The following is a 23,216-nucleotide window of genomic DNA, read 5'->3' as shown; positions in this document are numbered from 1 at the left end:
TAATGAAGATTTAAGGAAAGAGACACACGAAGTTTTTGATGAAGGTATCAATTTTATTTGAAATTATTTAAAATACAAGGTTTTTTTTTTAATATCTAGTATATAACTATACATTTTTAGCATAAGTATGAACTACTTTGTCTTAAAGACATAAAAGAGACTAAATTCGAATATATATGAAGCGTAAAGTACTACAAATCTTGTGTGACAATATTTGGTCATTGTTGATATATCCATATTATTCGGCGCCTTACCTTTTAAGAAAAAAGGAGATGCAAAGTTACTTAAATTAAATAATTAGTTTTCCTCATTTGGAGATGGATTTTTTTAAATGCCAATAGTTTTGATATCTAAAAACAAGTTATGATTTTAAATGTTTGGTGTCCAAACTCCGAATCACTTGTAATTAAAACAAAATTTAGAGTAAAAATATTATTTAATTTTTTAAGAAAATCATTCTATTTTAGTTTTTAACGATTTTTTTTTAAAAATAAAATCTTAAGATTACAAATGTGAGACATTTTTATTCTCCCTCCATTTCAATTAATAATTTTTGGAATTAAAATTAGTACACATTCATTTTTTTTAAGAATTATTCTTTACTTAAAATATAAAAAATTAAAATATTTCATATTTCTAATTTTGAGAAAAATTTTAATAATTTTTTTATAAATTAGAAAATAGTGTTGAGTGTTTGCTCTAAATTCTACTTCAAGATTTTCTCGATACCAAATAATCTTTAATTACATGCAGAAACGAATATGTTCGGTAATTTTTAGTGGAATTTAGTTGACGAAAACTTACGAAAAAAGAATAAGTAAATGATCAATTTGGTATTGAATTTATTACTTACTATCAATTTAGTTCTCAAAATTATCAAAATGTTAAAAAAAAATAAAAATTAATAAACTATAATATAGCACTCATTTTGATCTCTATGTGAAGTTAATTTTAATGGAAGTGTCTACATAGAACAATCAAAATAAATCATTGATAGTAACTTCCCCATTCACATCCGTACTTCGATTCAGATAAAGCATTTTAATAATAACAAACAAGAAGTTTTTAATTTATTTAAATTCAGAAACTAACATGAAACCGTGTACATTTCAGGGACTAAATTGCAACTTCAAACTAGGTTATGATGACCCAAATCATAACCAACTCGTACCAAAAACACGTTGGTTTAGAACTCAAATCCATCAAAACTAACTTCAAATCAAGCCAGATTAGTGAGACGGGACAGGAATTGAATACCCCTTACATTAACTACCGAACCACGAATAATGCTGATAAACTGAAACGGTGTTGAGGATGACAGGTGCAGTCAAAAACTGAATACCTAGTTAGATGAAGGAAAGCAGATTTAATAGAGTATTTGAACTGTTTAAAGTATATGACAGGAGAACCAAACACCTGAAATACTTAAAATGGAAAATCAAGAAGAAGAAAAAATTAAAACACAGGAGATATTTAGCGATGGCACAATCTAAGAAGCAGCCTTGGTCTCCTCAGCAGCTGTCTCAAAATCCTGGCCTGGAACAAGCTCTGGGACGTCGTCATCATTCTCCTCTTGAGCTGTGGTTGAACCAGCGGCCCCTTCAGGAGCCTGCTTCTGGAATTGCTCGGCTAGCTTCTTCAGGTTTTCCAAGTTATCTGGTCCTGCATTTTAATAATCGAAATTTTTAGTTGAGAGGGCACAAGAAACACCAAAGATGACTTTGATAAAATTCAAAATACATACCTAATTGGTGGATAATGCTAGGGAGTATATCCTGCAACTCTGTAAAACAGAAAAATTTATGTCAATTATCAATACTAATTCAGTCATAAATCATTTAACTAATTGCTTATTTTTCAAAAGCTTTCTTCGAATGTTGACATAAACTCTAGAAATTGGGGGAAGCAATGCCATGGTATAGTCCGAAATATGAAAAACTCCAGATATTCCAACTTGACATACTAAACAAAGGTTATCAATTTATCATGTCCTTAATGCATTAAAGCCTAACTAATAAAACCTGAAGATTGACACAGCCAAAGTTATTATTTAAATATATTCTTTTGCAACATGTACAAACAAATTAGCAATGCTCTGAGAGAGAAAAAATTAGAGCAAGGCATATGACAACGAAGAAGAAAGATATAGTTGCTTACTCTTTGTTTGCGGTGAACCACTGACAACCCAAGTATTAGCAGCAATGGATGCTTGAACTGGAAAGAAAATTTCCAACTTAATACAATTGAAGAAATATATATAGCCTATTATATTAAAAAATATAAATATAAATGTTCTAAATATCATGGACCTGATATTACCTTTGGGATTTAGAAACTGGATAACTACGTCATCCTTAAAGATATTGACCTCTTCAATAGCAGGGATGGCATTCACCCCTATTCTCTTCAGGGTGCTCTGAAGCCTTTTGTCATCTGTGGTTGTTGTCTTGTGGACAGCCTTCTTCTTTCTAGAACAAACATAAGACAAAACATAAAGAGAGCATTCAACACAACAGATGCATTTTGTGTTCAATTCCAAAAAAACTAAAAAGCCAACAAATTGAGTGAAAACCCACAACCGAGTGCATAGTGGAAGAGCGGGGAGGGGGAGAAAAGCTAAAATATTCATATGTCCATATGAGACTGATACATCCAATGAAACAAGATTTATCAAAGCAATTTGAAGAACATAGCAAATTAAAATCTAATATTGGCAATACTAAGAGAACTGATTTTTCATTGAAATCCCTGATTAAATGCATAGATATACCTTCTCACAGTACCCTTTCCTCCAGTTCTAACCGAACCGGCCATCTTCATTAACTTTTCCCGATTCATCTGGGTAAAGGCAAATAAGAAAAACATAAATTTCACCCTAACCAACTAGGACCTTACAAAGATCCAAAAATTAATGGTAATAAAACTAGAGAGGAAATGTACAACGGAAAAGCAAGACAACAGACAAACAGGCTACATAGTATTATTGAAGCATACATGGCACAAATGATTCTGACAAAGCAGAAGATAACTACGACATCTTACAACAGACAAACAATCCTAGATGCATTCAGAATAGAAAATCACAACATGCAATCTGAAGAAAGACCAGCAAAGTAGCATATATATAGAACACAGAAGGATCTTTTCCAAAGCCTCCTCAGTTCAGGTCTCCAATATTTTTCCGCATGGAAACAGCTAAGAAGAACGAAAGTTTTATTTTTGTTCATCCTCGGAGGCAATGTGAACAGTTAACTGAAAATACCTTTTGCGACATAGTAACCCTAAATTGAATTGGTAACTCTAACTCCATGTCATAATATTACATAATATCTAAAAACTTTCATCAAAAGCAACCATCATAATTTTACATAATATCTAAAAAAATTCATCAAATGCAACCATCATAATTTTATTCCAACACTTTCCACCAAGCTGCACTATGCAACAGGGAAAAAAATCCATGATTCGACAAAATAGAAGCCCTAAAATCAATTGATGAAAAAAAACAATTAGAACTAAAAATCGGTCGTCTCCAAAAACCCATCTATAAAGAAAAAGAGAAACAATATATTAATCCCAATGAAAGGACCCCAATTCAGAAGACGAAAAAATCAAATAGAACTCGAAATCATCACATCACAAAAACATTACATGAAGGTCTAAACCAAATGGTCGAGAAACCGATGTAACCAATAATTAACATAAACCCAAACAAGGTACAACGAAAAGGAGATGAAATTTGGTGATTGAATGGTAGAGCAATAAAGATGGTACCTTTGCGAAGCTCGGTTAAGCTCAGTGTTGGTAGCAAGGGGTAAGTCTGACTAAGAAAACCTAAACAATATGAGAAGATAAGGACTCCCTTTTATATCAACGAGCCTTCAAAAACCCTAACCTTTTTATTTTTTTCATTTTTATAGTAAAAACCCTATATTGTTGGGCTGGCCCTAGTCATTATTCTGACCCAATAATAAAAGCCCATTTCCAAATAGGAGATTGTGGGTGTGAAATGAGATGCAAGCCCTTATATCCCTGCGATATACGGAATGAGTTGTAAATACTAATATAATAGTTTATCGAATTAAAATTTATAACTAATAGATATAAATAAAAAAATACAATAAAATTAAAAGATTGAAAACATCTTTAAATAAGAATATAAGGTAATAAAAATATATTGAAAGAAAAAAAATAATGAGCTTAATCATTAAAATAAATAAATTTAAAATGTCTTCAAGAACTTATATAATGCCTTAAGAAAACAATAGAAACAAAATAGAAAATATATATTTTTAAGTTTATAGAGAAAGAAAAAAATAGATACAGTGTAAAATTCGTGAAAAAACTCGTTAATATCTTTTGTGTGAATAGGACTTCATGTCCAAGTTGAATATAGTAACCTAAATGTTAGTTAAGAATCTTAAATGTGATGTCAATATTTTTTTATTATGTATATTATAAAATAACAATGAAATATAATTAAGTTAAGTCATATTACAGTATCACATGTTTAAAATATAAGTATAATTTTTTATTAGCATTGTGATATTTAAAGATTTGCACATTAATAATATTACAACATGACATATTTTAAAAAATATAACTTTCTAAAAACCTAAAGGACCTACATCACACTCAAATACCCCACTTAGTTCACTTGTGAAAGAAGTTAGGCCTAAACTCCTTAAAAATGTTTATTTAAGTAAAATCAGGAGAATATTTCAACTTAATTGATGATCTCGAACTTGAGCTTTTAATATCTAAATATATTAAATATTTAAAAATAAAGTTTTATCACTTATAATAATGTTACCTAATTTAATCAAAATTGTCTAAGTAAATGTTATATTTTTTTATTATATAAAAGATGTATTATGATGTGTGAAGTTATACATAAGTTTCACACTTTATTTATAATTGTATTTTTTTATTTTAAACTATGAAATAAATCAAGGGTCTGGTCCCTTTTTTAATTTAATTTATTAATGTTAGTTGTTAGTTTATTATTATTTTTTACTGAGAAAATTTGAATTCACAATCTCTTTTATCTTTTTTATCTCTTCAATTATCAAGTCAAACTTATACATTCACCAAAGATCTAATTTAATTTGTTAAACAATATATATGAATTGTTATAAACTCTTGAGATCAATTATGGATAAAAAACCTAAAATATAAATATTTATTTTGTTGAATAAAAGTGTAGAACAGAAAGATAACCCCAATACTATCCTAAGGGTGCCTATGACACGTTAAGAGTATCCATAAAAACCCACTCAAATAATTACTGACTCAAATTATAAGCAATTTCACCTATTTACAACTACTCCATTACCCTTTGGGCGTTAGTAGATATTCGTAAGAAAAATTGTCCACCAAACATTATTCTTATAATTTTATATTAATTAATATTTAAGTTAAATACGAATAAATAAGAGAGATTAATAAATATATAACAAAGTTTTTACATTATCGACAGATAAAAAATCGTGGTCTGTATAACTTATAATATTTTTTAAAAAAGTGTTTATATTATTATTATTATTATTATTATTATTATTATAAATAAAAATATTACTAGTATTAAATAATATGTATTTTGTAATCGTGAAAAGTGCTTTAAAATGAGGGAGCAATAAACTTGATAAAATAATAATAAAAAATTAAAAATGTTAGAAAAATTGTTGGTTTGCTTTGCCTAATCTAACCAACAAGTAACGACAGAATACGAACCAGAAGAAACCAAATGGCTCGGTAACGGTTCCTCAAAGTTGCAAACACTGCGACACGTATAACTCGGTGGTGATCCGTGATCGTTTCCTCTCTCTCTCACACACATGGCTTGTTTACAGCCTCCATGGTTCTCTTCGTTGCGCGTCGTGTCCCCGGCAAAACTCAAAGCAGGCCCGCCTTCACCAACGAACAAACCCGCCAAGCCGCTGTGTTGGGCCGTGGGCCCTGACAATGCTGAATCTTCTGAGCCCGACGCTCCAAAGCCCGTACCCGATGGTCCCGTTGATCCTGTGAAGCTGGCGTTTAGCAAGGCTGAAGCATATAAAGAGTCCATAAAACCGAACTCTGGTCTGGGAACTACGCAAAGCGCAGCTGATAATAATGATGACAATGAGGCCCAAAAGGATTTGCCAGATTCTGTCAAGATCGCAACGGAGAAGGCCAAAAAGTACAAGCAGAATAAAGGAGTTGCAGCTGTTAGTGAAACAACTCAAGGTAGTAGTAATAAGTAATTGTTGTTGTTGTTGCGATTGCGAGTAAATTCATTCGTGCGCTTGATTCATGTAATAGAACTCTCTCTAATTAACTGATGCTTGCCACCTCCATTCTTTTATATAAAACGTTGAACTTAGGTTTGTATAAACTTCTTCATAAGCACCAATTGGAGAATAAATTAAGAAGGAAGAATGATCTGAGTTAATTTGTTGAAATCTTTCATCTCACTTGGACTTACATTGATGTTTCTTTAGTATGTAATGTATAACGAGAAGGTATGTGTGTGTCCTTCAATATGCATTTTGTGCTAAAATGGATTTTTTTTTGTCTTAACCTTCTAGTTTATCAGGGAAAAGAGACCCTTACTAATCCGGAGTTTGGCTGGGAGGAAAGTTGAGTCTGATCAATAATTGTTTCCACCACGAACTAGATACTACCTGAACGATTCAATCTTAACTTCATGACATTAACTACTTGTGTCCAATTACCTGGTTTGCTAAAATGAATATCTAAATTCAATTTTAGGATACCTGGGAGTGAGTGATAGGAGTTCAGGAAAAAATGTTATGGACAATAAGGCTGGTAAGAAGGGAGAACTTTCAGTTTCAAGGATGGATTTTGCGGGGCTTGGCTTTGTAGAGAAGAAGACGACTAGGGGATTGCCACCTTGATTGGTTCCTATTTTGGAACCCTTCTTTGATGGTGACTTGCCTGAGGTGGAGCTTATTGTTGGAGACACTAGCAAGTTTGATGATGCAACGACTCCAGAACCTGAACAGACTAATAAGGAGGACGAGGCTGAACTTTACAAGCCAAAAGTTTCTACCTGGGGTGTCTTTCCTAGACCTGGCAATATTTCAAAAACAGTATGGTATTTAGTGTTTGTCAAATGCTCCTGCTCCTGCCTAATGAAACCAACTTAGTCCACTCTTTTCATTTTCTTTTCGGTTGGGCCTTTTCAGTTTGGTGGTGGAAGAGTTATACGTCCGGGAGAGGTTCTAGAGACTGAAGAAGAAAAAGCTGTTAAAGAAGCACGCACAGAGCAGCTACTTGCTGCTGACAAGAAGAAAGTTGGATTAAATGTTGATCCAAAGCTAAAATATGAGTGCGAGGAGGTAAGCATATCTAGCGTTATCCAAATACTACTGGCATTCTTTCCCTTTATGCATGACTTTTCTTTTTTTGGTAATATGTTGTTGCTCATTGTTGGGTGTTTTTTCTATCATAGTTATTGATTGTTGAGTATATTTTTCATTAACATTGATGGCTATGACCAATAGGAAAAAAAATGACAGCTCAAGTTGCTATACTTTTTTGGTTTACTCAAATGAAGGAAATGACTTGGTTTGATAGAATATGATATACTGACATTCAACTTACCTGTTCTTCCTAAAATGTTCAAGATGCATTAAGTGGTCATAAACTAAATTTGGAGCCTAGAGCCTTTTAACGGATTTCATCTCAAGCAATTGTTTTTACAAGAAAATTGTAAATTTCAAAGCTGACACTTTTAAGTAAACAAACTTTTTTTTCCTTTTTGCCTGTCAATATCAAATCAATTTATCAAGCAACATCTAAATGCCAATTTGAAATTGAATTGATTTAACCTTAACTTTATGGACACAGTAATAGTCTCTTAGATTTGTAATAGAACTGCAATTTTCCTCCTGGTTAATAAATTCAATCTTCATTGGTTATAGCAAAAAGCCGTCAGTTCAGAGCTGCAATTGACAATTTGGAGCAGGAGGGTGGGTGGAAATGAGACAAAAATGAAATGTATGAAAATTAGCTAGGACATCTTAACTTCCAAATGCTTTTACTTTAGATTTTTTTATTATTTTTAATTTAATTAGTTGTGTGCCTCTTCTTTAGTTGTTGTGTGTTGCTTCAAAATCCCAGCACTTCATAATCTCTAAATTGCATATGATATTTATAGGCATCGAAGGATGGTGACTTATTAATGAATGTGGGAAAGCTGAAGGAAGCATTGCCCAACTATGAGAAGGTCATGGATAAATTAACCTTCCAGGGAAATGTTTTAAATAAAAATATTTACCAGATGTGGGGGAAAAAACATATCTTTTCCATAAAAAGCTAATATCATGTCTCTGAAAGCCAACTAAAGTCATGCTTCATGAATTGAAGGTGAATACAGGGACCAGCGAAAGATGACCTTTTTTTCTACTTCAATTGAACTTAGCATTGCATCTAGTTTTTTAACTTTTAAATGTAATGACATATACTCTAGCAGGGAAACTAGAGAGAGAAAAAAATATTTGGAGGAATATGTGCATGAGATTAATCATGTCTGTGCAGAGTGAGCTCCATGGATTAGCTGCTTTGCAGTGGTCGATTTGTCAAGACTCCCTCAGTAGGTATTGTCAGAAACTTCATGACATATCTAAAGTTCTCAAGGAAACTACCAGATTGTGTTCTACACAGAATTGATGACACATCCTAGTACTAAGTATGCATAAGCTTGGTTGTTCATTCAGCTGTGTTGTGATCATGTTGATAACTGTTTTTTATTCAAAATTATGTGTTTTGTATAATGCTGTTAGTTTAACTTAAAAGGATAAACAATCAAGTTGGGTATCTTGTATTGCCTAGCTGTGTCTAATATTGTTATGAATATCCTTATAGGGGCCAATTCAGAAATCTGGGTCCTTAACAGAAATTTGTTTTCATTTCTTGATGTCATCACCCAATCATATTGTATAATTGAGGTTTTTGATTGAAAATGATGATATTGGACCTCTCACCTCCCCCTCCCAAAATAGATTATGTTGGGAATACAGGATTTGACTCCAGAATTCAACTCTAATTGAAGCATTGATTTCCCCTCGCTAAGATGGCTCAGGCTTTGTTGAAGCTCATTCTGTAGTTGGGTATCTTTGCCATTGAAGCGGCCAATTTTAAGCCACAGTCACCATCAACACGTTATTGTCAATTATTTTGCCTGATACAAAGGACAAGATATAACTAGCTCAAAGTGAAGTTGCAATTTAATTTTTTAGACGGCCTTTAACTAATTTAACTGTTCAAAAGTGGTGACATTGCAATCTGTGGGGAAAATATGGGAATGAAATCCTTGTCACCGTGGTATGCTGAAACTCGGATAGTTTTGATGATGAGACCTTGTTTTCTTTCTGTTGAAAATAAGTTGTAGGTTTTTATTGCCGTGCCCAGCAGTCTTGGTGAACATTTAGATTCTACATTTGTTAGTCTGCTACAACTGGGACTTTGTCTAACAACTACAGCATGAGACTGGAAAGTGCTGGTGCTTATTATTAATTGGCCTGTTTTTCTTTTTTCAAGATTTCAAAACATATTGTGATGATTGACAGGTCCAATGAGACTCGAGGTATGTATGAGAAGCTTAAATCTCATCCAAATCCTAAAGTAAGCAAGAAAGCAAGACAGTTCATGTACAGCTTTCAGGTAATTTCTGGTGGGCAATGTTTTTAGGTCTTACTGCGAAATGATTTGCTAAATAACAGTGCAAGTTGAATTTAAAAGAACTGTACTTTGTCTAGTGTTTAAAACACTCTACTGTATGATGTTTCCCACGCATGACGCATGTAGAATTGTTAGCAATCATTCGTAAATTTATTTTATGCCCACCTTACTTATCTGTCCCAGCTGGTAATGGAAAAGAAGGCCTATATGTTTTTTTTATTTGCATTCATGGCTAATTACAAACTCTGGCAGGCTATGGAAATGATGAAGGAGACAACAGGATCTCAATTTTATTTAAAGAACTCAGACTACCAGAATTATTTTGATGCATTTGTTGAAAATAAATCTAACTACCCCAAAGATGGCCTGGTTCAAGAAAGTGCAATGAATCAGGTTTTGCCGTATATTCTTTTTCTTGTTTCTCCTATTTTTGTCGTACTACTTATTGCTGTTCGGAAAGGAACATAAATCTCTTTCTTTTGTATACAATTTCCATTTGTTTTATTTCATATTGTCAAATGTCAATGATCAAGTCCTCTAAGCAGGAGAGAATTCTTCCAGTTTGGACTTTGGACAACTTCATTAGATCTTGATACAAAAGCTAACCTCTACGATTGTATGTATGCATATGTATAGGATAGGATTGTAAATGTAAGAATTGTGCAAGTACCTTGCTCTCTCTCCGAAATATTGTCAGTATCCTGGCCCTCCTAGTTTTATGCAGAGAGCTTTTTTGCGTGAGTATTATTTATTTTTATTGAGGAAAATGACAAAAAGAAAAAAGGAGCCCTCCAAGATGGACTTGAATCCTCAGTGAGAATTTAGAAGACAAAGTGCAATAATAACTGTTGATTAAAAAATTAACTGTTGAAATTGTAATAATTCTAGAGTTTGTTACATATGTATTTGATTTTTTCGTAATTCCAATCATTAATTTTCTAATTAGTTATTATGGGTGTACTTGTTCTCTAAAGGCATCTCTTCATTTCAGAGGAGCCAAATCCTTCCATGATACATGTGTTTGGTCCCATGATTATCACTTAATCTTATCTAATTTATTGGAATTAGTATTAATTTGTTTTAATACTATTTTTATAGAGGAAATGTTCTATTTTGGTGTACAATCTCTCTGTTTTCTAGAACTACTACAGTTAATATTTGATAATTTTATACATATGATAAAATTGTGAGCACTTTTTTCTGCGCTTAATTTGTAAGCATGTAACAAAAAAAAAAAAGAGATGTAACCAAAATGTTACTGTTGTAAAAAAAATACTAAGAAAGAAACATTTACTACTTTTGAAAGAAAAAATTGAAAAATAAGTATTTCTATTTTTTTAATAAATGATTTAAGGAACCACCAAATATGTGGATTAATTGACATGAGTTATACCAACTTAATTAGTCTTGCCTTCAAATCTTGATATATAATTATGTTAAATATTTAAAAGGAAAATTTTATCACCTAATTTGGATTGAGATTGTCTTTTGTGGAGTATATTTGCTGTCTATAAAAATAATGCTTTAAGGAAATAGTTAAAGAATTAAAATATTTTTTTTATTAAAAATGGGGTATTTAAGTAGATTGAAGGAGTTTGAATATTAGTTAAAGAATTAAAGAGGTGCTTACCACAAATTGGAAGGACTCTGATTCTTTGCTGCAGAATACTAAAAACATCACTTCTCTTCTAACTCTGGAGATGTGAGGTGTTTGGAAGTTTAAGGAAAAGGAAGCAGCATATTTTGAGCAGATTGGGAGGCATTCAGAAAGACAACATGCGGGGAAATCTAATAAAAATATTTAACGTTGTTTTGGTTAATTAATATTCAAACTCCTTCGATCTACTGACATGTGTATATGAGCATCGTAGATGGTGATAATTAATAGGAAAATTATTTTCTGAAGAAACTATGACTTCAAGGTGCTTTCAGTTTATTTATTTTAAAATGTTCAAAACAAATAATACAAGTATATAACAAACTGATTATTGTTAAAAAGAGAATGATTGGTGATGAAAATTTTTATACTAGTAATTTATTACTAGTTACTACTATAGCATTTTAACAATTCAAAAATGTTCGAAAAAAAGGATAAATACTTGGAATTTCATAAATTTAGACATCTAAAAGGAACAGGGAAGACCAAAAGGTAATGACCCAAAATAATTTTTCTTGAACAGAAAACATTTCGGTTCTACAATAATCAAGACTTCTGTATTTTTCTAGAAGTTTAATACCTATTCCTTAACTGCAATCTCTGTTTACGGCGTGAAAATTTTGTTATTTTATTAATTAACGGGAAAAGGCTTCAGCAACCCTTTCATACCAAAATATCAAATCAATTCTAACTGTAACCTTTTTCACAAATAGCAATTATACATCAAAAAATATTCCTAGCATATATACGTGGAGTTACAAATGGGTAAATAATATAAAACAGTTTTTTTTTTTTTTGAGAATCATCTAGAACAGTTGTTAAGTACGGCACCAAGAATATATAGTTATACTTTTTAAGAATAGTGTAGCAGCACGTCTCATGACAATTTAAACATGAGCTGTGTTTTTTTCTTTTATTTTCCTTCGCAACTACATCTTGTATTCATGTAGTACCTTTGATCATGCCCTTCACAAACTGATTTAAACGATTTTCGAATACTACACAAAAACATCTTCATTGACCTTATTTCTGATAGCTACTTTTCAATTTAAGATCATTATCAATACTTAAGAGCAAACATTGGTCGGTGGCGTTTCGTTACCTCAAATTATCATAAAAGATAAAATGACCATATCCTAATGAGGCATTACCCTTTTTGTTTAGGGTGATAACTTACCATTTGATTTAAGTCTCAACTTTTTTCTTATTGGGGTCCATAGCATAATTACCATTTTATCATTCTTTGAATCTTTGGGGGGATCGGAGAGATTAGTTTGAGATGGGCCCATGGCCCATGTCCATTTAGGGCCCACAGGCAGCCCATTTTTGCCGACTACAGACTTGTCTTCCTGACTTCATAAAGGCCAAAATTTCCACCTCCCTTCCATGCACCATGCTTCCTGCTCATTGCTTATGCTTCCAACTATGTTTCTTAAACGGACAAACTTGCATTACACCTAATTTAAATTATTACAAATTTCGCAGTATTAAATTACACGATTACTTGTATTCGTTTAGTATAAACAACTATACGCACTTCTAAACTTTGAAATCACTGTTATTGGTTATCATGAAATCTAAAATCTATTAATTAATTGTTGAATTATAAAAAAAAATGTTCTATTCATTAATTATCAACTACTGACATTGCATGTGATGTGAGTTGCACATTTATTTAAACATAAGGAAGGTCCAAAACCTAATGCGAGAAGGAAGTAGGTATACTAAAGTTGAAGAAAACGGGTCTTGGTAGAACATAAACAAGATCTTAAGAGACTAAATTTATTGATACAATTTGTTACATGGCATATTTTCATTGCAAAAACATTTTTTGTTTTAAGATAGCACCTAATTGTATTATATTTTCCCTCATTCTTCCATCCCATCCTATTACCATACTTTGGCTAGTTAGCTGCGCTATCAAATTAATAATAGTAGCACATGTGTTAGTTAATATAAGTTATATTACTAATTTGTTGTGCATACATTTTGTTATATTATTAACAAGGACCTCATGGCATGCATTATTTTCTCGTGAGAAGTGCTAACAATATACTTTTCCTAACACACACTCTTTGGTGAAAATTTATTAAAAATTATAAAATCAAGAAAGAAAATCATTAGAATTATTAGATGAGAGATGTGATCCATACAAAATTGTGATTTTTAATAAATTTCAATCAATAATAAAAAATATGTTCAAAAGAATATGTTAGAAAGTATATTGTTAGTGTTTCTCTTTTTTCGTCTATGTGAATTTTTTGTCAAAATTGATGACAAATTGATAAGAAAAAATATCCATGGGAATGCACGCGTCCTCCATAACTTTTCCAATTTATGTACATTTGTCTTTCGGTTCATATAGACCCAAAAAAGTCTTTCCATTCATTGTTATTTTTATTGAGCAAAATTTCGCCACTTCGAACTTCCAACTGCAATTTTCCTCAATAAAAGACTAACCCAACACTGTACGAACCGAAGACTACTAAGCATGAAAATTGAAAGAGCTATTCATAATCCATCCATTCCATTTGATATAAAATACCTACCATTTTAATAACACAATACTTATAAATCTATTTATGCAACACCATTAACAAGCAATTGATTGAAAGCCAAAAACAGTTGAGGCAATTTCGTGAACCAAAGGGCTGTCTTAAGAAAACTTAATTGTCATTGAACAAAAGTATGACAAAGTAGAAAAAAATGTAATGTCTTTATCTGTCACCTAGAAAATGCCACAACGTTTTCCTTATCAGATTCAAAGAGAGGGTAATTTAGTCATTTGAAGGGAGATAAGATGATGAATCAAATCAACAACGATTTTATGCTTTAAATATAAGAAACAAGTCACTAGCAAATGGAGAGTTCTGGTGCTACAAGTACTAATAATGCTCAAGCACAAAGGGTCCCTTAACCCTGTGTTAGTACGCATCAGAATGAAACAATTGTATCAGCCTTGTTCAAATTCCATTACCTGCCCAACAACAACTGAGAAAAAGCAAGAAGGAAAGGTTCTGCAAATTAAGCAAATTAAACCAAGAGGGGAGAATCTTTCTGGTTGTTCGGGATGCAGTCCCTCCTTTTTCCTTGCAATGTGAACTTCCTTTTTTGGAAAACAACACAAGAGGATTTATTTTCTTCTTGTGCTTGAACTCCACCACTGAAAGGAAGATTAGTTTTGATTCTAAATTCCCTCTTATTATGTATGTTATTTTCTTTTGAATATGGTTCAAAGAATGGTTCTAAGCAAGCTTGGTATCCAAGCTGATCATGTCAAATCTGACAAGTGCTTAGCAAACCTGAAGCCATATTCTTCTCAGTACCAAGATGGCAAAACCAAAGGAACTGATAAGGTGAAGAAAATGATGAAGTCAAGGTCATTTCAGCTTTCAGATTTCGAGCCTCCTCAATCACCACCTTCGGTCAGGAGCTTGTCCCAGCCAAGAAAGCCATCACCTCTTCATGTTCCAACTACTGCAGCATCCCCACAACAGCAGAAGGCTATGGTCAGAAGGTCACCCAATTACATGAAGCCTACCAGCAGTTCAGATGCAAAAAAGGAGCTTTTGCCGGTTAGTCATCGGAATACCCAATCTAGTTCAGATGGTAAGAGTCTACCACAAAAATGTATGAGAAATTCAAAAGCTAGCTATGTTTCTTGCAAAGAGCCTGCAAAAACTTTGTCAAGATCATCTAGTGTGAATTCAATGAGAACATTAACAAAGACTCCTAGTTTCAAGCCTTGTAAAGCTTGTTCAAGAGAATTCACATCAGCAGTTCTGTTTGAAGATGTGAATGCACCAGAGAGAGCTACCTGCTCTTCAACTTTGAAAGACTGCAAGTTTCCCGAGTACCTCATGCTTGACCCTGGGGGAACTGAGTCTGAGGGAGTTTCACTTATGAAGGTTTGCCCATATACATATTGTTCTCTTAATGGCCATGGTCATGGTCATTCTCCTTTGCCTCCATTGAAGAGCTTCATGTCAGCAAGGAGGCATCTTTTGGAGACTCAGAAGAATATAAAGGCGGAAGTTGCGAGCCCTCAAAGATGGAAGGTGCCCCCCTGTGATACAAAAAAAGACTCTTATAGTGAGCAGATTGTCTTTCATGGAAAACCTGCATGTGATGAAGCTGATACAGGTAATCCAACAATCACTCCCTTGGCACAAGAAATTGGTATGGATTTCTTCTTTGAAATCTATGCTAAGGAAAGGGAAGGAGATGGAAAAATGGGAAAATTCAACTCTTTCAAAGACCTTGAGGAGCAAGAAGATATCAATTTTGCAAATGACGAGAATGACATTGCAGCAGAAGAGGATGGAGTCAAGCAAGTTACTCCCGGAGTGACTCGTGACCTCCCGAAGTCTCAGATCAATTTCGAGGAGGATTTCAAAAACTATTTTGCTGATACTGCTGCAATTGAAGCAAATAGCAAGGGGAGCTTTCATCTAGGACAAAATGCTGAAGATGCAGATGAAAACCAGCCACCTAGCTGGTTTCATGAAGAAACCTGTTCAGGAAGCTGCTGCAATGAGACTAGCTATGATGGGGAACAGATGGAGAATATTGACTTGGATGAGTCTGATTCCCAATATAGTGATATGGACTGGGAGGAGGAACACTTCTGTGAATTCAACCATGAGGACGATACTGATTCTTCCATCTGCTCAATGGAGGAAACTGACTCAAAACTCGAGTCCTTATCAGAGAGTTCACATGATATATCTGAAATGCGGTTACACGACATCGTTAGCAGTCAATATGCAGACATTCTGGTTGAAGAAGCACTCCAAGAAGTTGAAGAAGAGAAAAGTACCTGTTTTGATGCACAACCTCATTGCACTAATTCTGTCCTGGAAGACACAAGTGAAAGCATCGAGTTTGTGACTCAAGAAACAGATTATCCATCCAATGATACAAGTTCTGAGAATGACCAATCTACTTCGACTGAGGAAGTATTTCAGCATCTGATAAATGCAGAAGATAACAGCAGAGAAAATGAAAAACATGTGGATTATGAGGTCAGTTGTGTTTCAATGGTACTTGATGAAGTTGAAAATAGTGAAGGCCACAAAACTAGTGAAATTTGTGAGATTGATGAGAGCAGTGAAGACAGAAATGCAAGCCTAGAGAATGATGATGATAATGGAATTAGCCAGGAGAACCAAATTCACTCGTCTGAAGTGCCAGAAGAAAGCACCATTGTTGTTCAGGAGCAGAAATTATCGGAGGAAAATCAAGTTAAAGGTAGTAAGTTGCCGAGCACAGGTGGTAGTGAAGAGCAGCACACGGGCAATAATAGGCAATGGGGAACTAAGCGGAAGAGACCTATGGAAGAGGATGAGGAAATGAGAAAGATCAACCCACGAAAGCCAAATTTCCTGCCCTTGGTTATTGAGCCAGAACCAGAGAAAGTTGAACTGAAGCACCAAATGATAGATGAAAGAAAAGATGCAGAGGAATGGATGCTTGATTTCGCTCTCAGACAAGCTGTCACGAGACTTGCTCCAGCAGGGAAAAGGAAGGTGTCATTGCTGGTTGAAGCTTTTGAAACAGTAATGTCAATGCCCAAATGTGAAGCCCGTATGAAAAATGATTCACCCTTTGCTCATGCAAGGCCTATTCAAGCGTGTAGCTGATGTATGCATGTAACTAAGGTAGAAACAGAGAGGTCTTCTCTGAGTCCTTTTAGCAAGTGCTATCTTGCACTGGAATCAAAGGAGGAAGACACCAAGAAAAAGCCAATCTCCATGACCAGGAGTAATCTGAAAGCAACCATTACAATGAGTGACTTGCTATGCATCTCCTTTTTGAAGCGTGGAGAAAATTCAACTTGCAGGGTCGTGTGGCTTTTTACATGGAAACTGAAACACTAGAATAGGTTGTGGATTTGCTCCACAAACTTGTTCAGTGTAATTTGGCATTTACTTTCTTTAAGTTGTGTTTGATGCACTAATATAATACTTATGTTAATAATAAATGGCAATGATGCTCCAGATTTGTTATGATGTAGAAGCATAGCTAACAATATGTGCTTTATATAATTTTGTTTTTATTTTCCTCTATATTTCATGATCAGGAATTATAGAAATACAGCTAGTGAAAGGTTGTGTTCAAGGAATAATTCCAATGAACTGTTTGAGGTTTGGTTGCCAATGGAAGAGTCTATGGCAAGTGAAATATTGTGTTCAATGAATAATTCCAGTTAACTGTTTTGAGGTTAATGCTAACTTGCCGAGGTTTTGTAATTCTGATAGTTTATATACATGTGCACCTCGAAAATATAAACTGCAGTGAACTCATTTGTAGAGATTAATTTTTTTTCTTTCTTCTGTCTTAAATGAAGATAAAGAGCAAGAGGTTCTGATGTGAAGTAAACAACACAAACAATGTTGTATGTAACTCAAGCCATATATACTTGACAAATAAACAAACAACAGTTATATCTAGAGGGGGGAAAACTTAAGCTAAAATGCTATGTTGGGTTCAATTTGGTATAAACAGTTTAATAACCATGACAGTTCTGGAAAACAGATACAATTGCAATTCCCTTTCAACTTTTTTTGTTGGGTTCAACTGTATTTGATTAGGCAGAAGTAGTAAGTGCAACATTATCTATTTATGTATTGCCAACTGAGGATTTGGTGAAAAGTAAGAGCTAACAATACAAATTCTGCTTCTACCATTAAGTTTAATTACCTAGTATATTTATGATAACTAATGCTAAGAAAAAGGTAAAAGAACATCAGATGAAACTATAATTTTTTTTATAGAAAATTTAGTTTTCATTACAAAAAAGCAATTTTTCAATAAAACTAAACAATTACATCAATTGATCTGTTTTTACAATCATAGAAATGGAAGATGAGTGCTGCAAGAAGCTATTATCATTCTATGCTAAAGTATATTACATAAAATATAGATCATCATTTATTTTGGTTTGGGTAAATGAATATCAATGGCAGGAGAATCACGAATTAGAGATTCAAGTTGTTCACGATAATTTCTCAGTTCAGAGCCATGGGACGGCTGCTCTTGCAAACCAGCTGTATGATGGCTAACTTCTGAGTGTTCACTCTGTTCCAAAGCTTCCTGTGCTTTGATTTCTTCACTAAACAATCTAAGGCAATCTGTTGTTGACAAGGAATGCACAGATTCATACAGCCCTAGCAATTCATTCCTTTTCTTTTGTGTTTCAATCAGCCTCTCTTTTAATTGATGTGGAAGATGAGAAAAAGCACTTCACAGCAAGCAAATAGCCAAAAAGAAAATTTTAAAAAATCATTAGTGAACCAGTAACTGTAACAGTACCAAAATTCAAACAAACTGCATATCTTCCCTCTCAGAATACCTGGTAACACCTCTTACAACACCCCAACTGTGACCATCAAGGACCGATTGTTTAAAACCGAAATTGAAACCTTCCTGTGCAGCAGCCTCCTTCCCCGCTATAAGACCATCACGATACCCAATCTAAAATAAAACAGAGAATGAAAATGAATAGCTAATCACATTGTAGAAGTAAAAAAATTAGAAACTAAAATAAGGAAAATTAATTCTAGAATGTCAAAACACCGTATGGAATTGGTCGTGCCTCCTCTGCCACTCCCTGTCCAAATCCGACGAGCTCTCCAACTTGTCATCAGATTCATCCCACAAACTCAAATCATCACCATCACAAACTAAAATCAATATATAAAATTAGAAGCCTTAAAGCAAGAGACTGAAAATTCAATAACATAGATGCATTTAGAAGACCAAATTCAATAGTTTAATAATACTGAAAAATCTAGTGTTAGTATATTTTAGATTATTTGACTAACTGGCAATATCTTTAAATCTTCATGATAGCATCTATATAGTATAACTATAGACTAATTTTAAAAGTAAACCATTTGTGGCATTTAGTAATAGTATTAGTAAAAAGTTTTTCCATATCAATTGACTCACACTGCATCTTACCGTTTGCCTTGTTTTCTTGATCATCAGCACTGGTGGATGTGAGTTCTAATTTTGACAGTTGTAAACTTTCAGCATAAAGTTCTTCAGCAAACCTACCTTCCATCTGCAACGCACACAAACTGTAAGAGATTAGTAGTATTTATAACATAGAGGAAAAATTAAACAGAAAATAACACTTATATGAATTACAATTACCCTGAAATGAAATGAAGGTGTAAGGGATCAGAAGAAGAAGAAGAACGATTAATGAGGTTTTAGCCGTCGGTCTTCGGTTATCGAATTCCAAGTGGGGAGCTGAATTTCAGAGAGCATTTTTGTTTTTTGTTTTAGGGTCCAAAAAAGGCCCAATTAGCTTGACTGGTTCGGCCCATTGGGCCTATGGATTATTAGCAACAGCAATTACCTGTCTCCTAAGCAATCGTGCGTTCTGTTGTTCTTATTCTTAGCCTGACCGTTACGTTATAAAAACACCAACTCCACACTTTCCACACTCAATTTTTTCATCATGAACAATCCAACTCTTTTCTTATTGCTTGTTGCGTTCTCCCTCGTTTTCGCGGCCGTGTCGGCCTCTTCGGACGGCGGCAACGAGGAACCGCTGATCATGCAGGTGGTCGATGGCGGTGACGTCCGGCTGGGAGCAGAGCACCACTTTTTGGAGTTCAAGCGCAGGTTCGGGAAGGCGTACGATTCCGAGGACGAGCACGATTACAGGTACAAGGTGTTCAAGGCTAACATGCGCCGCGCCCGCCGCCACCAGAGTCTGGACCCTTCGGCGGCTCACGGCGTTACGCGCTTCTCCGATCTTACGCCGTCGGAGTTCCGGAACAAGGTGTTGGGTCTGAGAGGTGTGAGGTTGCCTTTGGACGCGAACAAGGCTCCCATTCTCCCCACTGATAATCTTCCGAGTGATTTTGATTGGAGAGATCACGGAGCAGTTACCCCTGTCAAGAATCAGGTACCAATAAATAATAATTATAATAATAATATGCCTTAATTATCATTCCTTAAATTATTTTAAATGATTTAATTTTATCCCAATTTTTTTTAAAGCTCAATTATTTTTCAAATTTTAACAAATAAATCAATTCAACTTCATCATCAAATTCTTGTACATAAAAATGAATTAATTTCATCATCAAATTCTTAAGAAATTAAGAATTAATTTGGATCATTTAAAATAAATTAAAAATTAAATTGATTTATTTTTTAAGAAATTAAGAATTAAATTAATTTTTAAAAAAATTTAAAGACTAAATTGATTTATCTGTAAGTAAATTAAATCTTTTAAAAATTTAGAAACTAAATTAAACCCTTAAAAATAATCTGACACCAAATTGATAATTAAGTCTTGTTTGTTATTTGTTTTGTGGTTAGAATGTTTGGTTTTGATTTGATTTGTGGGGAATTAGGGTTCGTGCGGTTCGTGTTGGAGCTTCAGCACCACTGGGGCTCTCGAAGGTGCTCACTTTCTGTCTACAGGGGAACTTGTCAGTCTTAGCGAGCAGCAGCTTGTTGATTGTGATCACGAGGTTTGTTTCCTTTCTTTCTTTTTTTGGCCCTTTCTCTTGCCAACAACTCTTTTTTTTCACATGGCATCATTGCTTATTATGTCCTCTGTATTTTAGAAATGAATGGGTCTGGAAAATTAGATAAGGTTTAGCACATGAAGATGAAGCATACATGTTCTTACTTCTTACTGTAAGCTTGTGTTTAGATTATTGTTTGCAATAGTTAGTGCCTTTGAGGGATTATTATTTATCAAGGGTATTTCACTTGTATTGCGCTGAGATTGAGAAGTGGAATTTGGTAAAGGAATAATGACTACTTTCGGTGTAAGTGTCACGAGGAGTTGTAATATAATTTAGCTTTAGCATTAAGGTGTTTCCTCAGAATTTAGTTCTCTTATTCTTATTGATGGCAAAGTCTTAGTTTACCTTATTTCTTTCATGGACTGCTAAGAGAATATATGGGGAATATTTTAGATAATGAAGTCCACTTAATCTCCATGAATTAAAAAATAATTATTTAAGATTTTAAATTTTTTTATATATGTACTTGTATTTCATATACGTTCACATCAACTGTTATAAGTGTATTTTGTTTTCTATTGTGTACCTTCCACTTTGAAAGAGTTAAATACAAAAATGTTTACATCATTATATGGTTTTTTCATTGCTGGGTGCCTGGGTGTACCATGTTCCTTACCCTATGTTTGGAATGACAAAGTGTATTTGAAATTAAATAGTTTTTTCAGCTTCTCTTTCTGAATGATAAACTTGTAAATCATTAGCTATTTCACACAATAATTTCTAAATGAACAGAAATCTTAAATAAATCACTACAAATACGTTCCATTTCCATACAAGTTAAACCAATTCTTTTGATTCAAACACGGGAAGGGTGAAAAGTTATTAATTAGCTATTGTTTCTTGCTTATCTTGTCTAAATTCGACCTATTCCTATGTGCAGTGTGATCCAGAAGAACCAGGATCTTGCGACTCCGGATGCAATGGTGGATTGATGAATAGTGCTTTTGAGTACATCCTTAAATCTGGTGGGGTCATGCGCGAGGAAGACTACCCTTATTCTGGTGCTGATAGCGGAACCTGCAAATTCGACAAAACGAAAATTGCAGCATCAGTGGCAAACTTCAGTGTCGTCTCACTAGATGAAGACCAGATTGCTGCCAATCTTGTGAAAAATGGCCCTCTTGCAGGTGAGTATACTACTACTACTGCTACTCTGAACTATTTACTCTGTTTGAATCAATTTCATTTAATCATTAGTATCACATGTCTAATATCTTGTAACTTTCAATTGGCACAAACACAGTGGCCATCAATGCAGCATATATGCAGACATATATCGGTGGAGTATCATGCCCATACGTATGTTCAAGAAGGCTTAATCATGGGGTCTTATTGGTGGGATATGGTTCTGGTGCCTATGCACCCATTCGTATGAAGGAGAAGCCATTTTGGATCATTAAGAACTCCTGGGGAGAGAACTGGGGAGAAAATGGATACTACAAGATTTGCCGGGGACGAAATATTTGTGGGGTGGACTCCATGGTTTCAACTGTGGCTTCTGTTCATACAACTACTCAGTAGGATGTTAGTTGACATAAACATAGTATTTGCTATCTGTTTTTTTTACTGTAAAACATTAATAGCTGCTCTTTTTTAAAAGCGGTGCCAAAACAATTAACCTATTCAATTTAAACAGTTTTAGACCCTCTTTATGTTATGAAAGAGGAATTGCTCTTCATTCACAAAATATCTCGTAAACTGTTCAAATTCAAACCTTTGACGTACAGTGCCATGTCCCCGATCAAAGTAACATTGTAAAGGAACTTCCTTTTTTCACCTTAATTTATTTACCTATTTCTAAGTAATAAATTCAAGTCTTAAAAATATGATAACTTATACGTAATTATTTATATAATAATATATTCCTAATTTTGTGACAAATATAAACTTTATATTAAATCAAATAAATATTTATTTCTTTAATTATTTATTAAAATTTTAAAATCATTATAAATATACTTTTAAAATTATCATTTTACCTCCTATCAATTTAATTTACTTTTAAAATTTTCAAAAACTAAAAAATTAATATATCTTATATTTTTCATTTTTATTTTACATTATTATTTTTATAAAAAAAATTAATCTTTTAAAACATTTTAAATTTATATTTTTATGTATCATTTATATTCATCAGAGCTATATGCAATGTACAACACAAGTTGTTTTCATTCACTTTTGTTTGGATTGGAGTGCTTTAGTTTGGATTGGAGTGAACATGGGTTGGGTGAACTCAAATAATTCGACCAACTTAACCTGAATCAAACAACAACAAAAAAAACAGATTGAATTGAATTCACAAATGTGATTAAATT

General features: G+C 33.5%; 4 protein-coding genes, 1 non-coding gene and 1 pseudogene across 6 annotated transcripts; 3 read left to right on the top strand and 3 right to left on the bottom strand.

Annotated features, from left to right (window-relative positions):
- Nucleotides 1-1,045: 1,045 nt before the first annotated feature.
- Nucleotides 1,046-3,883, bottom strand: LOC100500153 (basic transcription factor 3). Its single transcript, NM_001250678.2, has 6 exons — nt 3,775-3,883; nt 2,771-2,838; nt 2,320-2,468; nt 2,158-2,214; nt 1,745-1,783; nt 1,046-1,662 (listed from the first exon to the last, which is right to left on the bottom strand). Exons 2-6 carry the CDS (start codon nt 2,836-2,838, stop codon nt 1,490-1,492), a joined length of 486 nt encoding a protein of 161 aa, NP_001237607.2. The 5' UTR covers nt 3,775-3,883; the 3' UTR covers nt 1,046-1,489.
- On the bottom strand, nt 3,152-3,237 carry LOC112998603 (small nucleolar RNA Z159/U59). Its single transcript, XR_003263697.1, has one exon. It is a non-coding gene; the product is annotated as a small nucleolar RNA Z159/U59 (small nucleolar RNA).
- Nucleotides 3,884-5,715: 1,832 nt separating the features above from the next.
- Nucleotides 5,716-10,191, top strand: LOC100778864 (uncharacterized; annotated as a pseudogene).
- Nucleotides 10,192-14,125: 3,934 nt separating this feature from the next.
- LOC102670203 (uncharacterized) lies at nt 14,126-17,406 on the top strand. Its single transcript, XM_006592028.4, has one exon. It carries the CDS (start codon nt 14,572-14,574, stop codon nt 16,984-16,986), a length of 2,415 nt encoding a protein of 804 aa, XP_006592091.1. The 5' UTR covers nt 14,126-14,571; the 3' UTR covers nt 16,987-17,406.
- A 743-nt stretch (nt 17,407-18,149) lies between these two features.
- Nucleotides 18,150-19,628, bottom strand: LOC100814352 (uncharacterized). 2 transcript variants are annotated; one of them, XM_006592026.4, is made up of 5 exons: nt 19,505-19,628; nt 19,310-19,428; nt 18,923-19,029; nt 18,699-18,820; nt 18,150-18,587 (listed from the first exon to the last, which is right to left on the bottom strand). In XM_006592026.4, the coding sequence occupies exons 2-5, from the start codon at nt 19,410-19,412 to the stop codon at nt 18,278-18,280; spliced, it is 642 nt and encodes a 213-aa protein (XP_006592089.1). In that variant the 5' UTR covers nt 19,413-19,428; nt 19,505-19,628; the 3' UTR covers nt 18,150-18,277. The 2 variants fall into 2 exon arrangements, with proteins under 2 accessions (XP_006592089.1, XP_006592090.1); XM_006592027.4 differs by having other exon boundaries at nt 19,310-19,412.
- On the top strand, nt 19,626-22,500 carry LOC100812198 (cysteine protease RD19A). Its single transcript, XM_003540939.5, has 4 exons — nt 19,626-20,267; nt 20,722-20,841; nt 21,782-22,028; nt 22,145-22,500. Exons 1-4 carry the CDS (start codon nt 19,815-19,817, stop codon nt 22,420-22,422), a joined length of 1,098 nt encoding a protein of 365 aa, XP_003540987.1. The 5' UTR covers nt 19,626-19,814; the 3' UTR covers nt 22,423-22,500.
- The last annotated feature ends 716 nt before the right edge of the window (nt 22,501-23,216 follow it).

This window comes from Glycine max, chromosome 12 (assembly GCF_000004515.6).
Source record: "Glycine max cultivar Williams 82 chromosome 12, Glycine_max_v4.0, whole genome shotgun sequence".
In the NCBI taxonomy this organism is placed as follows: Eukaryota; Viridiplantae; Streptophyta; class Magnoliopsida; order Fabales; family Fabaceae; genus Glycine; species Glycine max.
This window is presented reverse-complemented; position numbering and strand designations above follow the sequence as displayed.

Coding starts and splice junctions, on each gene's coding strand:
- LOC100812198 (XM_003540939.5), top strand. CDS start 19,815: ATGAACAATCCAACTCTTTTCTTATTGCTTGTTGCGTTCTCCCTCGTT. Junction 20,268..20,721: donor TTACCCCTGTCAAGAATCAG/GTACCAATAAAT, acceptor GTGGGGAATTAG/GGTTCGTGCGGTTCGTGTTG. Junction 20,842..21,781: donor TTGTTGATTGTGATCACGAG/GTTTGTTTCCTT, acceptor TCCTATGTGCAG/TGTGATCCAGAAGAACCAGG.
- LOC100500153 (NM_001250678.2), bottom strand. CDS start 2,838: ATGAATCGGGAAAAGTTAATGAAGATGGCCGGTTCGGTTAGAACTGGA. Junction 2,469..2,770: donor GGAAAGGGTACTGTGAGAAG/GTATATCTATGC, acceptor TGTTTGTTCTAG/AAAGAAGAAGGCTGTCCACA. Junction 2,215..2,319: donor CCAGTTTCTAAATCCCAAAG/GTAATATCAGGT, acceptor TTTTCTTTCCAG/TTCAAGCATCCATTGCTGCT.
- LOC100814352 (XM_006592026.4), bottom strand. CDS start 19,412: ATGGAAGGTAGGTTTGCTGAAGAACTTTATGCTGAAAGTTTACAACTG. Junction 19,030..19,309: donor TCAAGAAAACAAGGCAAACG/GTAAGATGCAGT, acceptor TATTGATTTTAG/TTTGTGATGGTGATGATTTG. Junction 18,821..18,922: donor GGCACGACCAATTCCATACG/GTGTTTTGACAT, acceptor GTTTTATTTTAG/ATTGGGTATCGTGATGGTCT.
- LOC102670203 (XM_006592028.4), top strand. CDS start 14,572: ATGGTTCAAAGAATGGTTCTAAGCAAGCTTGGTATCCAAGCTGATCAT.